The sequence below is a fragment of the Lolium perenne genome, chromosome 3 (genome assembly GCF_019359855.2).
Source record: "Lolium perenne isolate Kyuss_39 chromosome 3, Kyuss_2.0, whole genome shotgun sequence".
Lineage (NCBI taxonomy): Eukaryota > Viridiplantae > Streptophyta > Magnoliopsida > Poales > Poaceae > Lolium > Lolium perenne.
Window position 1 is genome coordinate 14,082,644 of NC_067246.2, and position 21,593 is coordinate 14,104,236.

A 21,593-nucleotide genomic window follows, 5' to 3' on the forward strand; every position below is an offset into this window, starting at 1 on the left:
AATAACAGTTTTTTTTTTGGCGCGGGAGGGCAACAAACGAGCTCCAACAAATGCCCAATCGTAGGTTGTGGCCAAGAAAAAAAGTTGTGCGTGCCCAAAAAGGCCCAATCACGTGTTACATGTTTGTGGCACACACTACCACGCACTGCAAAATCATGCCGCTCGACACCAACTGCCAAATCCGAAACTTCGGACTCGTGACAACTGCCACCCCCGCCATTTCCCGACCGTCTCCGGCTATCTAGCCACGACGAGTCTCTTCGTCGTCACTCGCCAGTAGATCCGTAGTTGCCCCACCGAATCTCCAAGTCCATATGTGAACCACCATCGCGGTAAATCGGGTTACTTACGCCACGCCGCCCGAGTAGTTCCCCTCAGCCACCCTTGTAACGGCCCCGGGTAGTACCCCTAATAGATCTGCTTGTTCTTTCTCTTTTGTGCATCATCATGGCATATGCATCACAGCAACCGTGATTTCAACAAATAAAATTATTTTCTAAACCCTAGCTTGTTGTTTTCCCTCTCTTATGTTTATCTTAAAAACCCCTTTCTCTCTTATCCTATTTCCAATAATAATAAAGCCCTATTCTTCCTCTCCCATAATCTCTATGTTATAATTAATCCTGTTCAACAATTAATTTTGGAATAAAATTGTGTTTTGTTTTGGGCTACAAATAAAGTAAATATTTGAAAACTAATTTTGAATCTATCTCACACCTCTTCCTCAGATTCAAAACAGGAAAATATTTTGAATTCAAAAGGGTTAAATAAAAACAGAAAAGAAAACCAAAACCCTAACTCCCCCTGGGTCCTCTCCTCTATCAGCTCATCTCCCTCCCCTGCCCCTTTTCTTTTCTTCTTCCCCGCGGGCCACCTCCACTTCTTCTCCTCTGGCCAGCCCAGCCCGCGGCAGCCCATCTCCTCCAGCCCACCTTGGCCATACCGGTTCGAGCGGAGAACGATCCTCCCCTCTCTGTCGTCTTCTTCGCACGCGAGACGCGTGACCCCCTCCGTGCCGTGGTCCTCCCCTCCACCAGCCTGGCTCTCACCTGCTTCCCCTCCCCTGCTTTATCCCTAGCCTGGACCATTCCCACCCTCACGCCATCCGCGCCTCTCTCTCCTCCCCTTTCCTTTCTCTCCAAGAAGAAGCAAGGCAGGGAGAAACCCCATCTCGCCACCGTCGGCCTCTCCATGGCGCCGTCGCTCCGGCCGTCCCCTCAACGAACCAACGCCACCACGAGCTTCGCGTCCTCTCCTCGTTCTCCTCCTCCAAGGAATCGACCGGAGGAGCCTTCTACCGTCGCCAAAACGCCGTTTCCCTCGCCCCGGCCGTCGCAGTTCATGGACGATTCCGGCGCCGTTCGTCCACCTCCGGCCACGCCGACCCCTTCTCGAGATTCAGGGTAACCTAGCGCACCCCCTGGACGCCCTTTTTCCTTCCTTTGCTTCCTATATTGATTCCTCACCGTGGTCCCCGTCCGCCCCTCCGCAGGACCTCGCCGCCGGCGCCGCTCCGACGTCACCCAGCACCTGGAGTTGCCCTCTTCTGGTCCGCGTCGACGGGACGCGCCCGACGCCTCCTTCCGCGCATCCTGGGACGCCCTGCAATGGCCGCGCCGACGACGCCGCGCCGGTGATCACCGCGGTGCGCGCCCCAGTCACCGTCGCTTGCACATGGTGGTCACGTCTTCCGCCAGCGTGTCCGCCACATCAGCGCCTAGGTCCCACCCGTCAGCCTCACGGGCTAGAACCCGCCCGGTGAGAAAAGTCTATCAGATCCAGATCTGGATCGTTTTGCTTTTAGCCCCCTGCAGCTTTTTCCCTGTTAACCCGCAGCCCCTGACGTTGATGCTTTCCAACAAAACCCCCTGAAACTTTGTAAAATTAACCCGGGCTCCCTCCCCCTTACGAAAATTATTTCTGGGTCCTTTTTCTATATAAAATAAACCTGTTTAACTATTTTTAATTAATAAAAACCCTTTTCCTTAATAACTTTTAATCCGTAGCTCGGATTAAAATGTTTTCTATATGAAAGTTGATCAGAAAAATGCACTGAACATGAATATGCCATCCATACTTGCTTTTGCATAATGCATCATACGATTTCGTGAAAGTTTGCATAACACCTAATATGGAACATATGGAATATGTGGGATATTATATATATGTTGTCCCAGTTCCATTTAACTTTGTTGTAGCTCACCCCTGCCTTGTTTGCTATGCTAATCCACCCTTAAATTTGGCGGTAGAAATGCAACTCCAACTTAATTTGTTTGTCCGGGGTTCCGACTCCGCTTAAATTGGATAAGTTGCATCGCATCGTGTTTTGCCATGCCATGCATACCATATCATGATCATGCCGATTCTTTTGCCGTAGTAGTAAGATGTGCATCCGTTGTGTGTTCCAGCATTTGCTTCTTCCCGGATAGGATCACGAAGTGTTGATGTGAGATACGACGAGTTCTCCGACAAGTTCTTCTGCAGCTTTTCACAGGCGAGCCCACCTCCTTCACCTATTTTACATTTTGCTCTCCCTCGCACTGCTATCCTTATGTTGCGCTTCTTTATCGAGTCACGTGTCCTATTCCACTTGTTACCATAATAATCCTATATGTATCATTCCTTATCCATAGCCGTTGCTTGATGTTTGAGCCTTGCGAGTCGTAGGCGTGTTTAGGCTCTGTTGTTTATCTCGATCTGTTATCGGGATATGTTGGGTTGTTGGGAGGTTATCACATGCTATATCAGTTGTTGGAGATACACATGTTTTACTTAATTGTTAACAACTAAAATTGTAAGCAGAGGCATCTGTGAGCCCCTTTGCGAAAGCATCGGAACTTTGACTCGCTAATGTCCCCTAGGACCCGAGTTCCTGTTATCTGTTCCGAGATTGAGCGCTCTACCCATGCGTGGGGACGTTTATTGGGACCCCCCCTCACCCATTACCTTTTCTCAAGTCAGTTGAAAAGGGGGCCACAACCTTGGTTTTATTTGCCTATGCCATGTATGCCATGCTTTACTTACTGTTGCCTTCGGGTGTTACTTCCTGTTGCCTTCGGGTGTTTATATTCTGTACTGTACCTTGCGGGACGTTTAGCGAAGCGTGTGGTTTGCACGCCTAGCCGCCGACGCAAACCCTGAGTCCGCTTCGGAGTACGGCCGGACTTCGTTACGGGTAGCTTAGTCGGGTGGCCCCCCTAGACTTTCTTGTTGAACTGGGAACGGTCTTGTTGTGAGACTCCGCACTTGCTACGCGGGTTCGAGCATGCGTATGGTTACATTCGGGCAACCCCTGCAGGGTGTACATCTTATCGATAAGTCGTGTCCGCGGTTATGGACGACTTGGAATTGTATAGCTCGATCATAGAACAACTTACACCTTTGATGTTGCTGATAATAACTTGCTAATAACTTGTCTAGTAATATAGCATTACTACAACGGTTACCTAATAAAACTTGTCCACCGTGTGAGTGCCTTTGTAAGTACTACCTTGCGAGGGGGGAACACATCGGCTGTGTTATGTTTGCAGAGTATAGAACTGTTAGTTATGCGCTCTCTCATCTTCTCTGATTAGACGGATGTTGTAGCGTGTCTCTATTGGTTATAGTTTTGCTGCCGCTAAACCTACCATATAGCCCCAGGCGATATATATTTATACTCGCCCGGCGAGCATAGCCATTTCTAGTCTCGCTAAGTACGTGCCGGAGTTCGTTCCTTGGTACTTACTCTCGCCTTTTCTTTTTCTCTTCTGTTCCCTCCCTTTTGTCGGCAACCGATGGCCCGACTTCGACAGGTACAAGATGACGACGTTAGCAAGTTTACCCTTCCGGCTTGGCCTGGGCAGAGTTATGGACGCCACTGGTTATCTCAGGACTCTTAGTCCAATTTGTATCTTGTCCGTACTCGGATGTATTCGATCTTCTGTATGATTTGGATCTTTGTATTGTATATTTGTATCTTGACTCGTTGGAGTCGTTGTTGTAATATATCTGTTTCTTGTGGGCTCTATTGTAATCCTGTTGTAACGTTACCGCTCGTGTTAATTCCTCTGGCATCACGTGTGTGATTCGTCGCGCACGTCGTGTCGGAGGGCGTCTCTGAATCGATATCGTGCGGATTTCGGCGGGATCGCTGGAATCCTCATGGTACCGGTTCCGGGGCGTCACAACCCTAAATGTCAATTTGACCGACACTGGGCATGAATTCAACTGGCCCATGAATTCATCTACTCGTTGCTATGTTTAGTTTACAACACATATTATTGGCTTGTAGATGATTTCTTATGACGATTCAAGATCCGATGAAGAATGGGACCTCTTCGAAGAACGTGATATTGCGATGATTTTGGCTTTGCATGCGAACAAGATGCCGAAACATGGTGGTTTCATTTTCGGTCGAGAGAGGTTGCGGAGGGGGAGGATAGAAGGGAACAACAAGTTGATGCGGAGCTACTTCATGGAGGGAGAGGATCAAAGGGCGGAACAAGAGGCCCAAGCACTATTTGTGTGTTTGTGTGTTGAGTAGAGTGCTACTTGATGAACTATTTGCGTAAGCTTTTTGGTGAACTATTAAGAATTGGTGAACTATTTGTTTGTGATGTAATAATAAATAAGTGTTATTTGTTTGTTTGATCTTGTTTGTTGCATATATTGTCTATCCTAGTAACTTATATTGAGTGTCAGATGCAGTTATACCTTCTTCACATCCAAATCTAGCTATCTTATCAAAGGAAGTGGCATACAAATCTAGAGGTTTTTCTTCTTTAGCCTTTAGGCCTAGTGTTGACATGTTTTCTCGATCCCTATTTTAGGGCATCTAGAAAACTAAAGTGGGCTACCTGCCATATTTTAGTGCATGTGGAATTGCTCCTGCCGGTTTGGTGCCCCAAAAAAGTGGTGCTTTATTATTGAGCATTTATTGGAGATACTCTTAAAATACATGAAGAGAAGCAAAAGGATTTATCATATTTTTTAAATAGTGAATTTCAAATTACTCAAAAGTCACATCAAGGCAATACAAATATGAGAGCAAGCTCGGCCTCTGCATAAAAAGATGTGTAAAGTAGAAAAACAAGAATAAAAAATTTGACGAAAAAGCCTAGGACGCTAGAGTGTCATTACATAGATTATGTTCCCAACCATGTTGGGTTACTAAGTAGACTTCGTTATGAATAGGTATTTATGGCCCGCTCGCTGCAAAATGGCACCAAGTGTGAAGCCATTGCGTGAGGGATTTTTTTTATCCCATATGCATGCACCTTGATCAACGGATTTAGAACTGTAGGCGTCTATATGATTCTTGTATTTCAAGCCTTTTTGTTTTAGTTTTCTTTTAGATTGTTGTGGATCTAATTATGCGGAGGCCGGTTGCCCTCAATTTAGTTGGCAAAATAAGAACTACGTACACTGGCCACTCCACTTGTGCTATTTAGTTTGCGCAATGCTAGTCAGGTCTGACGTGCATTGCCGAAATAATTAAGCTTTGGTGTGCATGCTATCTTAATTTTCTCTTTGCCCTTTGTGAATGCCTTTTACAACCAGTTCTTCAAAAGAAGAAAAGAAACGACATGCAAGCATGCATGCATGCTTGATGATAGGCATAGCCCACTTGTCAAAATAATAGGTTTCGGTACACCAAACCAAAGTACCAAGCCGGTACGTGCCTTAAACGATTACTGCTACTAACTAAGACCGAAGGCCTTGATTGTGTAAGTACCTTCCATCCCATGTTCAGGTAAGGTTCCCATTATGTAGCGTTAGAGCACTAGTAGAAAAAGAGGCTTCCGTCCACCCCCATTAGTCCCGGAAATATTCGAACCGCGACTAAAGGGGGCTTTAGTCGCGGTTCGGGAGGCGACCCGCGACTAATGCTCCATCCGAGATGAAAGGGTACCCCTTTAGTCCCGGTTGGTAAAGGGCTATAGAGGGATGTGGCCGGCGGAAAAACCTTTAGTCCCGGTTGGGGACACCAACCGCGACTAAAGGGTACCCCTTTAGTTCCGGTTGGTGTCCCCAACCGGGACTAAAGGTTTTTCCGAGTTTTTTTACTCCCACGCACCCTGCACCCCCCCGTGGATCGCCTTTTTTGGTTCGTAAAATACAAAAGAAAATGATAGAAAATTAAAAAAAAAATTGTTTTCAGATTCTTGTATGTTATGCAACCTACTATTCGGAGAAATTAAGAAATTCGAATTTTCACTTTTTTTGCAAAAAAAGTTTAGAAAATGGTAAAACCGTAATAACTTTTTGCATACGACGTCGGAAAAAAACGTATAATATATCAAAAAAATCCTGGGAAAAAGTTACATCCGAATGCAGGAAGATTTTAGTTTTTGCTGGGAAAAAGTTTACCCGGTTAGCCAATTTTTAGATTCTCAAAATTCCAAATGAAAATAGGAAAGCAGGAAGATTTTAGTTTTTGCTATAAATTACGGATTTTATATTTTTTAAATTTTTCAAAAAAATAAAATTAATAATTGCATCCAGCATAAAGATTACTATTACTTTTACCCAAATTTTAGATTTTCAATTTTTTAGGTTTTAGGTTTGGCAAAAAAAAAAATTTAAAAAATTAAAAATAATAAAAATTAAAAAGTTAATGTTTATTTATTTATTCACGATTATTATTACATCATTATTTTTGTTTATGAAAAAATTTATTTGAAATTCAAACAATAAAAAAATGTGACATCGACCAACATGTTAATAGGATTGATATGATACTAGTATCACATACATGCGCGCGTAGCACTTGGATGCGGGACCGAATGGAACTCGGAAGTTAAGCGTGCTAGAGGTGGAGTAGTGGGAGGATGGGTGACCGAGCGGGAAGTTTGACCACGAGTAAGTAATTTGACTAGAGATAAGTGTAGTTAGAGATAGAGACTAAGCTATGCAAATAACTGAAATAATAGAAATTCTCAAAAAGAAAAAGAAAAAAAAACGGAGTGAAAAAAAATTAGAAATCCAAATGAATTAAAAAAATTTAACGAAATAGCCTTTAGTCCCGGTTGGGGACACAAACCGGGACTAAAGGTCCTTCGCCCAAGCGCACGCTAGCCGCCCACGTGGACGGACCTTTAGTCGCGGTTCGTAAGCAACCGCGACTAAAGGGGGGGGGGGGGGGGCTTTAGTCGCGACCCTTTAGTCCCGGTTGCACAACCGGGACTAAAGACCCTTTTTCTACTAGTGGAGTACTGTATTTGATGCGTTGGAAAATTAATAATACTTGTACGGCCGGGGCAGCTTAGTAGTGCCGCAGCTGTTGAACAAAGTACACTAGTAGAAAAAGAGGCTTCCATCCGCCCCCATTAGTCCCCAAAATATAGGAACCGCGACTAAAGGGACTAAAGGGGTCTTTAGTCGCGGTTCGGGAGGCGACCCGCGACTAAAGACCTGAGCCCATCGCGCTCGGTGGCCAGCTGGTGGACGGGAAGAGCTTTAGTCGCGGTTGGCCTGGCCAATCGCGACTAAAGTCCCATCCCTATAAAAGGCAGCTCAGTTCACTTTACTTAGCCATTTGGTGCCACTTCTCTTCACAATCTTCACAAGGGGTGGTGGGTTTGCTTTTGGTTCTTCTTATGCACACAAGGTGTTCGATGAAATGTCCGAGAGCATGAAATAAATATGATATGAAGTGTCCGAGCCACACTTGAGCTTTCTCATTTATTTTTTGTCCTCGATCGCGGTTAGCAACTTGAACCTTTCATGTGTCATTGATAAAATATGCATGTGTGTAGTTCATTGTTTAATTTCTATTATTTCTAGCTAGTTAGTTTAACAAATGCATGATGGTTAATTATATACTTTATATAATAATGATGCAGATGAATCGGCAATGGATGTACGGTAACCGACTCTCCGGCGAGTTCATTACGGGTTTGAAAGATTTCCTCGTAGTGGCTAATGCGAACAAGCAGGGGGGTTTTGTTATCTGTCCATGTGCTGCCTGTAAGAATCAGAAGGGTTACTCTTCCTCAAGAGACGTTCACCTGCACCTGCTTTGGCAGGGTTTCATGCCAAGCTATAATTGTTGGACCAAGCATGGAGAAAGAGGGGTTAGAATGGAAGAAGATGAAGAAGGGGATGATATCATCGATGACAACTATCTTGATCATTTCGGTGATACTTTCATGGAGGATGCTGAAGGTGGGGAAGGTGATGGGGAAGGTGAAGGGGAAGGTGAAGAAGAGGCACGTGATTAGTCCGCTGATGATCTTGGTCGGACCATTGCTGATGCACGGAGAGGCTACGAAACTGAAAAGGAGAGGAAGAATTTGGATCGCATGTTAGAGGATCACAAAAAGTCGCTGTACCCCGGATGCGATAATGGTCTGAAAAAGCTGGGCTGCACATTGGATATGCTGAAAAGGAAGGCACAGGAAGGTCTACCTGACTCGGGATTTGAAAATTTGCTGAAAATGATGAAAAATATGTTTCCAAAGAATAACGAGTTGCCCGCCAGTACGTACGAAGCAAAGAAGGTTGTCTGCCGTCTATGTTTAGAGGTTCTGAAGATACATGCATGCATTAACGACTGCATCCTCTACCGTGGTGAATACGAGAATTTGAATGAATGCTCGGTATGCACTGCATTGCGTTATAAGATCAGAGGCGATGACCCTGGTAACGATGTTGAGGGCGAGAAACCCAGGAAGAGGGTTCCCGCCAAGGTGATGTGGTATGCTCCTATAATACCACGGTTGAAACGTCTGTTCAAGAACAACGAGCATGCCAAGTTGTTGCGATGGTACAAAGAGGACCGTAAGTCGGACGGGGAGTTGAGACACCCTGCAGATGGAACGCAATGGAGAAAGATCGACAGAGAGTTCAAAGATTTTGCAGCTGACGCAAGGAACATAAGATTTGATCTAAGTACAGATGGCATGAATCCTTTTGGCGAGCAGAGCTCCAGCCATAGCACCTGGCCCGTGACTCTATGCATCTACAACCTTCCTCCTTGGTTGTGCATGAAGCGGAAGTTCATTATGATGCCAGTGCTCATCCAAGGTCCGAAGCAACCCGGCAACGACATCGATGTGTACCTAAGGCCATTAGTTGATGAACTTTTACAGTTGTGGGGCAGACCTGGTGTACGTGTGTGGGATGAGCACAAAGAAGAGGAATTTGACCTACGAGCGTTGCTTTTCGTAACCATCAACGATTGGCCTGCTCTTAGTGTTGTGGGTATACTTCATGGGTGTACCATCGACAGTGCCTAGATCCGGCAAGCCCGGGTGGCCCACAGACGGTGATGTGGCATGTGGCCCATCGGGCGGCCCAGTTGCTGTTGATCATGAAGGATGAAGTCCAGCCCAGGATCGGGAAGCCGGATCCTAACCGACCTACGAAGGAGGCCGGATCCGTGAAGGCCCATGACGAACCCGGATCCAGTACGACGTAGAAGGAAGGCGGATCCTTGACGTACACGGCAAGATATTGTACCGTAGTTAGGCAACCTGTAATCCGGCTAGGACTCTCCATGTAAACCCTAGATCCGTGCGCCTTTATAAGCCGGATCCCGGGAGCCCTAGAGGCACAACCACAACTCATTGTAACAACGCGAAAGCGCCCATATAATTCCAGACAAGCAGCAGTAGGCCCTGTCTTCGAGCAGGTGTTCCGAAGCTGGGTAAATCGCGTACCACCGTCCCGAGTGCTCTCCGCCCTATGGCCCCTACTTCTTCTCCCCCTCGTGAGGATCCCTCCTCCGAGGTATTGTCGAATAGGCAACGACAGTTGGCGCCCACCGTGGGGCCAGCGGCGTCTGGATGCCGGAACCGGGAGGGTTCCGCCATGGGAAGCTACGACGACTCCATCGCCGTGGGGCGCGTCCTCTACGCCGGAAACTTTCCGATCGTCCCTCAGGACGAGTGCTGGATTCCGGCTAGGACCAACCCCACCAAGCTCTCCATCGTCCTAGTTGGCGGCATACACATCTTCATCGGCGAAACCGTCGATTCCGACGGAAACACCCTGGTAAGTAGCGCTGACGCGACCGCCGCTGAGCAGGACGCAGTCGCGAAGATCCGGTCTGAGATGCTGCAACTCCCTGTGGAGATTTCCGCCTTGGATCTGGAAAATTCAAAACCCACCCAATCCGCCCCTGAGCAGGAAACAACAGTGGAAGACCAATGCAGATCCGCCTGGGTCTCCCAGGTGTTGGAAAAGCAAAAGTGTCACTTCGTGCACTACCTCGCACATACCGCTGGAACCGCTCCTCCTCCGGAAGATGCAGGACCCATGCAGGTTGATGATGTCGGAACCGACGACGCCCCGGAACAGCATGAGGCTGCCGGAGATAGCAGCGCACCGGATCAACAAGAGGAGGCCGGAGACGTTGAAGAGTCAATCCTGGGCAACCTCAGTCCAACTTCCAGCTATACTTCATCCATGAACACGGAAGAATTTGACCAAGCTTTGAAGGATCTAGAAGGTGAAAAGGAAGCTGATGCGGAATTTGCCCCGCCCAAGCAGGTCCTAGCGACCATAACTGGGTTAGGCGAAGACGCTGACGAAGAAACTCCTGCCGCTGCGGCCCTCCCGATAATATCCAATTCGGATACTCCGCCATCGCGACTTCGTCGCCACGCTGCGTCAGAATCTGGAGAAGACAACTTTTCTGGGGACAAGCATTACCTATCCCCGGAGAGCTTGTGGAGCAAGCAGGCATAGGATCCCTAGTTCACACAGAAGTCCTAAATAAGCCTACAACCCCGGAGGAAGCCGCAGATCCAGTAGCTCTAGAAGCAGCAAGAAGGGAGATGCTGGCTACCGCCAAGAAAATCTCCACCACCGCAGCTGCGATGTTGGAAGAAAGGCAAGAAGCTCGAGAGGTAATGGAAAACTTCCGCCAGCGCGAGCAGGAAGCTGTCGAATCCTTGCAGAAGGCCAAACAACTCCGAGAGCATTGGGAGGCCAAGATCAGGGAAGCTGATAAGATCACTTTCGCAACCCCCTCCAATCTACAGCCGCTCACAACTCCAAAGGAGAACATGCAGAAGGCTGCGGAGATCTTGAACAAGAAGAACGAGGAAATCGACATCAAATACCTCCGCACCCTCGTCGCTTCAGCGGTACAACAGCAAAGCAAGGTAGACACTTCGCGCAAGCTGGAGTCTAATCCAGACCTTTGCATATCCACTGCGCAAAAGGAGGCCTCAAAAAGCAGAAACCGCGACGACGAATCGCGCACCGGATCCTCGGAGCGCAGAAGGAGAACTGGAGAACACCCAAATCCAATCCCTATACCGTCAAAGACACCTCCGTCAGATCCGAGGAAGGGAAAGGATGCGATGTACACTGGTAGAGACAAGTACCGAAATCCATCACCTCCGCCTAACGGGTACCCGCGTCCTCCGCCTCCTCGCCGTCGTAGTCCAGCAGGAAACCCTAGGCCCCACGGGCCTGGAGGAATCAATATCCGCGACAACGTGGCCCCTCAGAGGAAAAGGACCAGAGAGCGTACGCCGGAGCCACGTCGGAGCAGGAACGATGAGCGTGACCCGGAGCCTCGCAGAAGCCGGAACAACGAAGGCGACCACCACCGCCGTGCAGGTAGCCATCGAAGCCGGAGTCAGCACCACGAGGGAAGAGGAGAATCTGAAGGCGGAAGCAAGAGGTCGTATCGACCCCCTCGTAGATCTCCCTCCCCACCACCAAGCGGTGGAGGCGGAAGTGGAGGCGGAGGCGGTGGCCGGAGAACTCGCTCGCGCTCAAAATCCCCCCGCAATGGTTCGCGTGATGCGCGAGAACGTCTCAACGAATACAGATCTGACTACATCGGCCCAAAGTGCTTTGGCAGGATGATTCGAGAGGAACCAAAGCCAAGGATGAACCTCAAGCTACCTGGAAACCAGAAAAACTATGATGGCACGGAAAGGCCGGATACCTGGATCGAGGATTACTACAATGCAGTAACCTTCGCCGGAGGAACCCCTAATATCGCCTGCCGCATGCTTCAGTTGTACCTTGTAGGTCCAGCCCGGATCTGGCTCAGCGACCTCGAGAAGAACTCCATCTTTTGCTGGTTCGACCTCAAGAACGCCTTCGAAAAGCACTTCAGGGGCACCTACAAGAGGCCTGCCACGACAAGCGACCTGCAGGCCTGTATCCAGAAGAAGGGTGAAACATCAAGGAACTTCCTCACCCGATGGCTAGCAACCAGGAACGAGTGTGAGAATGTGGATAACACCACAGCTATGAACGCCTTTATAGGTGGATTGCAGAGGGGAGGACTGCTGCGGCACAAGCTCACTTGCTTGGCTAACGCAAACAAACTGACTTTGGATGACATGATCTCCATTGCAAGCGATCATACTGCCGCCGATGACGACGCAGGCGGAGATCTCGCAGCAACAGCAATACCCCTGCATCAGCAAAGGAAGAACCGTGATAATGGTAACAGCAGCGGCAGCAAGCGGAAGAATCCCCCCGATGACCAAAAAAGTGGTGGATCCGACATGGTCGCCATGGCTTTCCAACGCGGAGGTCAAGGAGGTGGAAAAGGCCGCGGCCGCGGAGGCGGAGCCGGCAGGGGCCAGCAACGTGGTGACGAGGTCACCGTTGCCGGAACCCGCGCTCCCCGCCCCTTGCGCCAGGCGAGCATAAGTTGAGCTGGTGGAGAATATGCCCGAGGGCTCCAATGCCCAGGACACATCATCATCCGCCGGGTCAATGGGAAGCGCTTGTACTTCCCTGCAGAGGTTATCCCACTCCACGGCTTCCGCAAGGCCAAACTAGCGTTGAAAGCGTAAACGCCATTCCCCTTGCTCCTCGTCCGGCACCCTAGCCCCAGAGACGGTGTATCACAGCAGCTGAACAGTCTTGAAAATCTAGCCCGGAGTGGGCCATTTCCTATCCACCAATCCATCCAGAAGTAGGTCCTTCTCCTATTTCGGATCTTGTGCTTGGTCCCAAGTTTGAAAATGCCATTTAACCTTTTGTATAGCGTTCTAAAATTGGGAGCCGTGAGTTGGAACCTCGCCCGCGTACAGGTTCCTACCCCGAAGGTACTTTGCCCTGATAAGGTCTGCCCATAGACCCTCGGCTCCTTGGTAGAGCTTCCAGATCCATTTCACCATAAGGGCGATGTTCATGGATTTGGTATTGAGGACCCCCAAGCCTCCACTGCTCCTTGGGTTTACACACCGTGGCCCAGTCCACCATATGATACTTTCTCTTATCCCCCACTCCTTCCCAGAAGAAGCGTGAACGGGTCTATTCATTGTCTTGTGTGTGCCATCATGCAGCAGATATAAGCTCAGGGCAAACAGAGGCATGCTAGACATGCACGAATTGGTGAGCTCAAGGCGCACTGCAGCCCAGGTAAAGACCCTGCCATGGCTCTGCCCTGTGTCCCACGAGCTCTGTAAGAACCCCTAATCCGCTACCCTTAGCGGCTTATCACTAATCGGGAGGCCCAGGTGAGTGATGGAAAACTTGCCGAGTCGGCAGTTGAGTAAGTTGGCAACCCATCGATTACCAAGATTGCCAAGCACATATAGAGGATTCGTACCATTGCAAAATGTAGAGTTACGCTTTACTTATTAAGTCGTCGAAAGAAAAATATTTCTAGTGATCTTTCAGTGGCGAGTCTACTATTTGATCGGGTTCAACGTCGCCTTCTGATCGGTCGCATGGGGCATGGCCGTACCCTCGATCCTCGTTCCAAAGCAGTGGGAGTGTGAGACACTTCAGGAGAACATGGGAATTGAGGAGGTCAGTGCCAAACCATTTCTCCTTATTTAGAAAGAATGGCAACGACACAGCTTTTATATTGAAAAGCTAACATGTCTTTTCCTGGGACTATCAACTACAAAGTAGAATCTGAAAACATGAAAATACATCCACACTTGATCATTCGTAAAGATGAAATTACAGAGAGAGCCTCCACACTGATAAGGCAAAACGAATACGGACAAAAAACAGATTATACAAAGTTAAGCAATGCATCGCCACACCTCCAAATCCCTGCAGCCTCCTTGCCAAACTACTTCTCTCAGCTAGACAAATTCACAAAGATATCTGCAGTCAGTTGTATCATCCTATTGGTCATAGCCTCCTTTTTGCGCTTCATCTGCAGATGAGGATCTGTGGGGAGTAGGAAGATAGACACACATTCTCAGGGAAGGAGAAGATTTATATAGGGATGTTGGATTTATACAGTGTTATCATGCCAGAATAAATAGGGAATGGGAACCGAGAAACTTCCATGTGGCTGAGAACTAATTTATTGCCACTTAGCGGTGATCAAACATTTATATCGGTCACCACTCACTAGATAAAGAAGGGAAACAAAGAGGTGAACTCTCCAAGTGAGCTGCTATGAGATTATTAATTAGGAAACAGAAGGGTGCCCCAGACTATGGAGAAGATTATGAAGGAATTCACGTTACAAAACTGAGAGTGTAACAAAAAATAAAATGATGATGTGGCATAGTAGCATTGGTTGCAAAATGGGGAGGTGATGTGGCATGCTTGCATGTTGAGAGAAATCAATTTAGTGGATCAACCTTCGATGAACCAAAATCTCTCAAAAAAAGGTGACGGACCCGGAGAGTACCCTGAATTTCCTCTAGTAGTTTTGTTTTGGGAAATAAAACTTATTTCTACCTACTACACAAATCTTAGTGGAATAAATACTTCTTCCGTTTCTATTTAGTTGTCGCAGCTTTGGTCAAATTTGGTCAAGATACACATCGTTCTAGTGTGTAGGTTTGCCCATTTTGGAAAAAAAGCTGCGATAAATAATTTGGAATAGCGTACGCAAAGCTGACACCAAACTTAGAAATTACATGGAATTGCGGAAAATTCAGAGTTTCAGCTGCAGTAGTTCTCCAAGATCAACCATACAACCATTTGGTTTTAGAGTACAAAACATAGCTCCAGCAGAAATAGCAGGGGCCAGCATTCCCTTCTACAACAAAGTAGAAACTAATACTGATCACTCGTAATGATATGAACCCTCATCTTAAGCTCCTTCCGGTTGTTCTTCAGCTCAAATAGACAGATATCTCCGGCGTGCAGACAGTTGTCACGGACAAATTTGCGCCAGCCACCATGGAGCACACGTCTCCTACCACTCCATATACGTAGCTTGGTGTGCCATATCTTCCGCGCACGCTGGAGCAAAATAGTTTGCTCTTTGTTTGGAAGATATACAGCAGCATATTGTGCACCAAATTCCTAGTATTTTACAGATATAAGCAATTTACGATGACAAGTCGACCACTCATGTTAATAACATAAAAAAAACTTCCATTTAGGTATACATAGTTATCTGGTTCGAGAAAATATGCATTTCATTGATTCGGTTGCAAAAGTAAATTCAAACCAAATATCTTCAAATCTGCTTGTAAATTGGAGACAGTTGGCAATAAAATATTATGAACACTTAAACAAAAGGCTTAAGGGCACATCAAGTATGCATGAAATGGAACCTATAATCTCTACTATTGTACTCCATTGCTGAAAACAAGGGTATATAATTTGCCCAAATACAAACAAAGGTAAGTTTGACCAAGTTTATAGAAAAACTATCAACAATTATAATACTATGTATCTATAATATGAAATATATTTCAGTGTATCTAATGATACTGATTTGACATTTTGTAATATTTTTGCCAAATTTTACATTGTTTGACTGGAAAAATTTATGCAGGAGCAAAAGGCCCGAGGGACATTTTTTAATATTTTTGCCAAACGTGCAGTAACCTGTTTCCAAATTCTAGATTGTAACCTCTTAGGAGGCGTGTAACAAATTCTATCTTTCCAATGAAATGCAAAGAGTCCTTTGCGTTTTCTCGAGAAAAAAAATGCACTTTCTTTTCAGGACTGGGGGAGCCTACTCTGTCACTATCCTCGGTTTACACACTCCCACCTCCCCCACAAAACTGCATATTGAAAATCCAAGGAAAACAGGCTTAAACTAGACAAAAAATCTGTTAATAAGGATCCCAAACCTCCTTGGATGAATAAATTATTTTATGACAGATGACCACAAGATAAAATGCCTTTCACTAGTAACAATAAAATGCCTAAGATAACTGAGCTTACCAGTACGTAACGCCCATTGACACCAGCACTGGTATTGTTCATGATTGCAACATATAGGGGTGCTTCCAATTGGATGGCTTGCAATTTATCTTCAATTATACTCTGTTGCAATGGAGATAGACAGCTATTTTGTGCTAGTATGTAGGGCGGCACAAAAGGACCTGCATGCGTGTTGCTTTCTGCGCGCAGTAGATGAACCGTAAACGTGAACCTTCTCCCATTCTTTGCTGGTACAAAGATACAGATATCTCCCTCCTCCACATGATTTTCACAAACAAAATCACACCACTCCCCCCTAATCTTGTGCATACTTGCATTTTTCGTCTTGTAGAACCTGGGGTGCCATTTCTTCTTCACACCCGCTCTCTGAAGTGTGACAGATGCACTTTCATGGGGAAAGTGTAGAACTGCGTATTTCTTAGAGATGGTCTGATTACAAATGGGACAGGATGAGAACATTTGATGACATTAACAAACAAACAAATAGACAAGAACATAAAACTCAGTCCAGATATAGTTTCAATAATCAAGAAATAAAATTCATTTATTTAATTGCTAATATAGGGCCATGAGAACATGAAGATGACGTAGTTTCCCTCTAACGTTGAAAACAAAAATAACCTCATAATTCTAGAGAGGACTGATCAAGAACTCAGAAAATCTACCAGAGAAGAATGCGGTGGTTCGACACTGGACTTCTTCATGATAGCCACGAATGCAGGAGTTCTGGGTTGAATGTTCCGGAGAAGCATAACAACTTTCTCCTTTTGTTTTTCAGATAAATAACTCCGAAGTGACAACACATAATCATGCTCGGGAGGCGTTTGAACATCATCCGACTCAGAAGAATCGCACTCCAAAGCACTATCTTCTCCTAAAATTTCATAGGTAAAAGAAACAATAAGTAACCCACCCGTCTTCTTCTAATATGCATGTGTTCGAGAACAAAAAAGTAATTAAATTTTGATGCATATGTGCATGTAGCTTAACAACAAAATAATTGACCCATTTTTGTTGACAGAAATGTAACTTAACAGTTAACACTATAACCTGATTCCTTATTTGCAGAGGATATAGAAGCCGTCTTTGTAATACTTCTAATGTGGCTTGAATGCCCTCTTTGGCATCCATCTAATCTTCCACTTTCTGACAACTCATTACATTGAAATAAATTTTCACATAAATAATAAAAAAATATGAATCGGAACGGAAGAACTTAGGTCATACGGACATACCGTCAGACTGTTCCTCCTTAACACGCACAGTTGAGGCCATCTTTGGTCCTAGCAAATCATTATTTCAGCCAAGAACAGGACTTCCATCTGAGGGGTGATCAATACTCCCTTTGCGAAGCACATGGATCACCACTGTGAATGTTGTTCCGTTGCTATTCCTCATTGGTTGGAAGAGGCAGAGATCTCCCTCCATCAAATGATTGTCACGGACAAAGTTACAGCCATACAGATTGCACCGACCTCCGTCTTGTCTGACAAGTAATTTGCAGTGCCAAGTCTTGCTCTGCCTGGCCAGCTGGAGTGTGGTAGTTTGACTTTTGTGTGGAAAGTAAGTGATAGTGTAATCCTTAGGAATTACCTAATTACAAAATGTACATCAGGTAGCACAGTTGTAAGTTTTACTCGAACAAGATTGCAATAAAAGAGGAATTCACTCATACGAGGACTGGAAAGCAAGACGAAGTATTAAGACTGCAAGAATTCACCAAGTACACAGAATCTTTTATGATTATGTGTCTTCAGATGTATTTTTTCCAAAAGTATCTTTTGAAGCTTTATTAGAAACAGAAGCAATGCTGAGTTTCCTAATCAGTATTCAAATGACCAATATATAGGAATACAGGCAATAAAGAGTTCATGTAGAATTGAGACGTTTAAACTGAGGTACCAGGTCAGGATATGGTTTCACATTGGGCTTGTTCATCATAGCCACAAGCAGAGGCATCTTTGGTTGAGTTTCCTTGACAAGTGCAACTATGTTTGCTTCCTGCTCTTCTGTTACATAGCTTTGCCCTGATAAGACATAAAGAGGCTTCGAGAGTGTGTGATCATCGGACTCAGAAGGACTGTCTTCTCCTGTATACAAGAGTTTTCAAGAGTAAATGCAACTGTAGATAAAACATCATCTTAGAACACGATGCAAAGGTACAAGTTAGCTGGCAAACCAACCTGAAAAATCCTCAGATGAAGAGGATGTTGCGTCTGTCCTTGACCATTTTCTACAACGGCCTGAGCTACGATTTTGGCATCCATCTGACCCCCGACCCACTGACGAACGAGTATTCTGATCGCTCGAACTGCTTGACATGTCTGCATAATTTTTGCTTCGTTCTTGATTACTAGTATCGCTCTCAATGCCAGCACAGGATACCCTTTTCTCACAACCACCAGAATCAAAGACCGCAACCTTGAAGCGAGATCTTCCATGGTACCGGAACATCAACGAGTCTTTCTCCACTATGTTATTGGCATCAACAAACACCTCCCATCCAGACTGAAGGATTGTTATGTCCTTGTGCTTGGTAACTCCAACATCATACACTTTACCATTGGGGCCTTCTAGTTCGATGGTTCCTGGCATCTTTCGTACAAAATGGTTCCCAAACCTCTCTGGTATGACCTGCAGTAACAGAAGTAAAATTTGAAGAGTTCTTTTTTTGGGGAGAGTTAACTGTAGACAAAAGGTAAATTTCCCTAAAATTGGTTCCAATGAATAAGATAGGGTGCTTGAATGAGGCCTTATTTTTACAAATGCCATATTAACTGCGAACGAGCTTACCAGGCTTTTTCTCGAATTTTTGTTCATCCGCCTGACGAAACGCGTGACCTTCCCATGTAGATGGTTCCAGTACCTCTTGCAGCCCTCGCAAGAATTCCTCATCTCGCACTTTCTATACCCTCTACAGCTATTTTAACAAAAATAATGAAATTAGTTTACCCTGAGAGACCAAGACTACTCAATAGTCAATACTCTTCGAGTTATACTACTTGAACTAAAGAACCGCAACTAGAGAAAATGCACATAAAGGAAATAGAAATGGACAATCATGGATTCATGGCTATGCAGCAGACGGAAAGAAGGTCTAACTTAGTTACTAGTACTAACCTGCAGTCTAGCAGGCTTGGCGGGAATACAAAGGGAGTAGTTCAGCTAGCACCCACACTCTGCGCACCCACACTCTGTAGTCACCATTCCAGATGCCCTGGAGCTGGAATGAAGAACCAAGAAGGCGAAAGGAGACGAGGAAGGCGGAGGAGACTAGGAGAGGGGCCTCCAGTGTGGAGCCGTTCAGCCGTTTGGTACCGTATAAACCGAGGACAGATGCAAAAAATCAGAGGGGCGTAAATATGCACGCCATGGTGCCCTGACTTGTCATCTCATCCTCTGCTGCTCCGACGGGACACTGTGTCATACTTTGGCTGATTTTTAAGTAGAGTAATTGCACAAACAGTTAGGCCATCTTCAACTCGGCTACGGCGCTGGACTGTCTGGTTGTTGCTAGTTTAGGTGACCATGGGGACACGTGGCTATAACCAACAGTCTGTTTGGGTCGCGCGTCCAACGCGCGAGCACAATGCAAAATAAAAAATCACAAAAAAATTAAACTAAAGTTCATTAAACATAGCCCTATTTTAGGCAGATTTACACACCTATCTGGGCTTTAACTAAAAAAGTAGAAACCTAGGCTAGGGTTTGGGACGCGGTGGCTGCCGGCGCGCCACCTACTCCCAGTAGTATTACTCGTCTTTCTCGTTGTTGATGAGGACGACGCCCCCCCGGTGGGGACGCGTTGTTCCTGCTGGACACGCCGGAGGGTGTCGGGGACGCTGGGCGCGCTGGGGACTCCGGCCAGGGCGACCACTTCACCCTTTTCCATGCGGAGTGCGGGTTCGGAGGGCTCACCGACTTGCACAGGCGAGCCAGCCGCGCCGCCTCCTTCTCACGTTGCTCCACTGCAGTGGCCTCAAGGTATGTCTCGTGCTTGAGGCGGAGGATGCGCTCCTCCTCCTTCTGGAGCGCGGCCTGGCACATGGCCTCCTCCTGCCGCTGCGCCATGGCGAGGAACGCCCACGTGTCGGCATCCTCCTTGGCCTTCCTGGCCTCCTCCTGTAGCGCGGAGGCGCGCAGCACCTCAGCGAGGTGAGGCCATTTTGCCGGCTCCTCGAGGTCGTTGACCTCGCGGGATGCCGCGAGCGCGGCGCGTAGCTCGAGGTCGTCCTCCTCCCCGGGTTGGGCATGTGGCGATGGCGCGGCCCGCGGCGGAGCAGCCGTGTGCTCGTCGATGTAAAGGCCGCCGGGGCGGCGGCCTGCCCTCCTCGCCAGCGTGCGAGGCTGCGCGCGAGGCCTCGCCGTCGCCAAGGTGAAGCAGGTGTGTCAGAGCGTAGCGGCTCCACCTCGAACAACAAGTCCTAGTAGGGACTCTGGTCGTTGTAGGAGGGGTCCTCCTGGAGGTCCACCGGGAACTACGCGCGCCGCCGCTGGATCTCCACCAGGCGGCTGCGCCCGGTGGCCGGGATTGGCGGCACCGAAACCTAATCTGGGCTCAGGTGCCAGCCGTGGGGGAGGTTCACTTCGCCCCACGGCATTGGGGCGACAGTCTCCCAGAAGATCTGCGCCACCACGACAGTGACGTAGATCCGATCGCGCTTCGGCGCCAACGGCCCCATGTCGAAAGTCGTCGACACGACTTGTCGGCTGCTGGTCTCGTGGTCCTTCGCGCTAGGCTCGGACGAGCGCTTCGGGGCCATGGTGGCGGAAGCTCGAGCGAGCGTGCGTGGGGAGTGGAGTGGGAGTGGGGACTGGATAGGGACAGTCCGCCTCTGAGTCCACATTTAATAGGAATCGCGGGCGCCGACAGGTGGGCCTGGGATGCGAGCAGGCGGACGAGGGAGGACGGCGCGTGCCATCCGCGGCCATGCAAACCTGGCCCATATTTGGGCCGGTTTGCATCGTCCCGGACACCGCGGCCATCCACTTTTGGGATGTGTCGCGGTGTTGGATCGCGATTTTGTCCGCCGCGACCCATCCGTACGCGCGGGCACGGGATGGGTCGCCGCGTTGGAGATGACCTTAGGCCACCTTCAAGAAGCCACCGTGTTTCGAACAGACAATTTATCCGCTTTAGAGTGTCTCTAGTTGCGTCTCCCAGAGCATCCCCTAAAACGCGTTGAATTTTTAGCGAATGGGGGACGTCGCCGGCTCGTGCCGCATTTGCAGTGTGTCCATTCCCAGCCACGTCCCCTGAAACCACCTCCAAACATAAATTTAAAATAGTTCACATTCAAAAGAGATTGTTCCCATGTAATATCCCAGGTTTAGCGGCTATAAAATGAGAGAACACCAAAGTGTGCATTGCATTCATGCATAGAAAATCCGGGGAATTTTCGCGTTGTAAAATAAAACTTACCACAGTAACTGAAGTTTCACTTGACTTGCTGGAATTGAAGTAGATCATCAAGTCAATCGCTATAAACTTCATTGTGATCTTTGCTAAAACCTTATTTTGGGTAGAAATGATT

The 21,593-nt window shown here is 47.3% G+C and overlaps 1 protein-coding gene and 1 long non-coding RNA gene across 2 annotated transcripts; one reads left to right on the forward strand and one right to left on the reverse strand.

Moving 5' to 3' along the window:
- Positions 1 to 2,377: 2,377 nt before the first annotated feature.
- LOC139838371 (uncharacterized) lies at positions 2,378 to 4,015 on the forward strand. The gene is made up of 2 exons (XR_011754592.1): positions 2,378 to 2,494; positions 3,795 to 4,015. It is a non-coding gene; the product is annotated as an uncharacterized lncRNA (long non-coding RNA).
- Positions 4,016 to 14,773: 10,758 nt separating this feature from the next.
- Positions 14,774 to 19,523, reverse strand: LOC127321139 (B3 domain-containing protein Os03g0619600-like). Its single transcript, XM_071827073.1, has 10 exons — positions 19,180 to 19,523; positions 18,853 to 18,979; positions 18,243 to 18,693; positions 17,962 to 18,149; positions 17,371 to 17,652; positions 17,295 to 17,310; positions 17,110 to 17,205; positions 16,725 to 16,933; positions 16,060 to 16,488; positions 14,774 to 15,186 (listed from the first exon to the last, which is right to left on the reverse strand). Exons 2-10 carry the CDS (start codon positions 18,952 to 18,954, stop codon positions 14,935 to 14,937), a joined length of 2,025 nt encoding a protein of 674 aa, XP_071683174.1. The 5' UTR covers positions 18,955 to 18,979; positions 19,180 to 19,523; the 3' UTR covers positions 14,774 to 14,934.
- Positions 19,524 to 21,593: the final 2,070 nt, after the last annotated feature.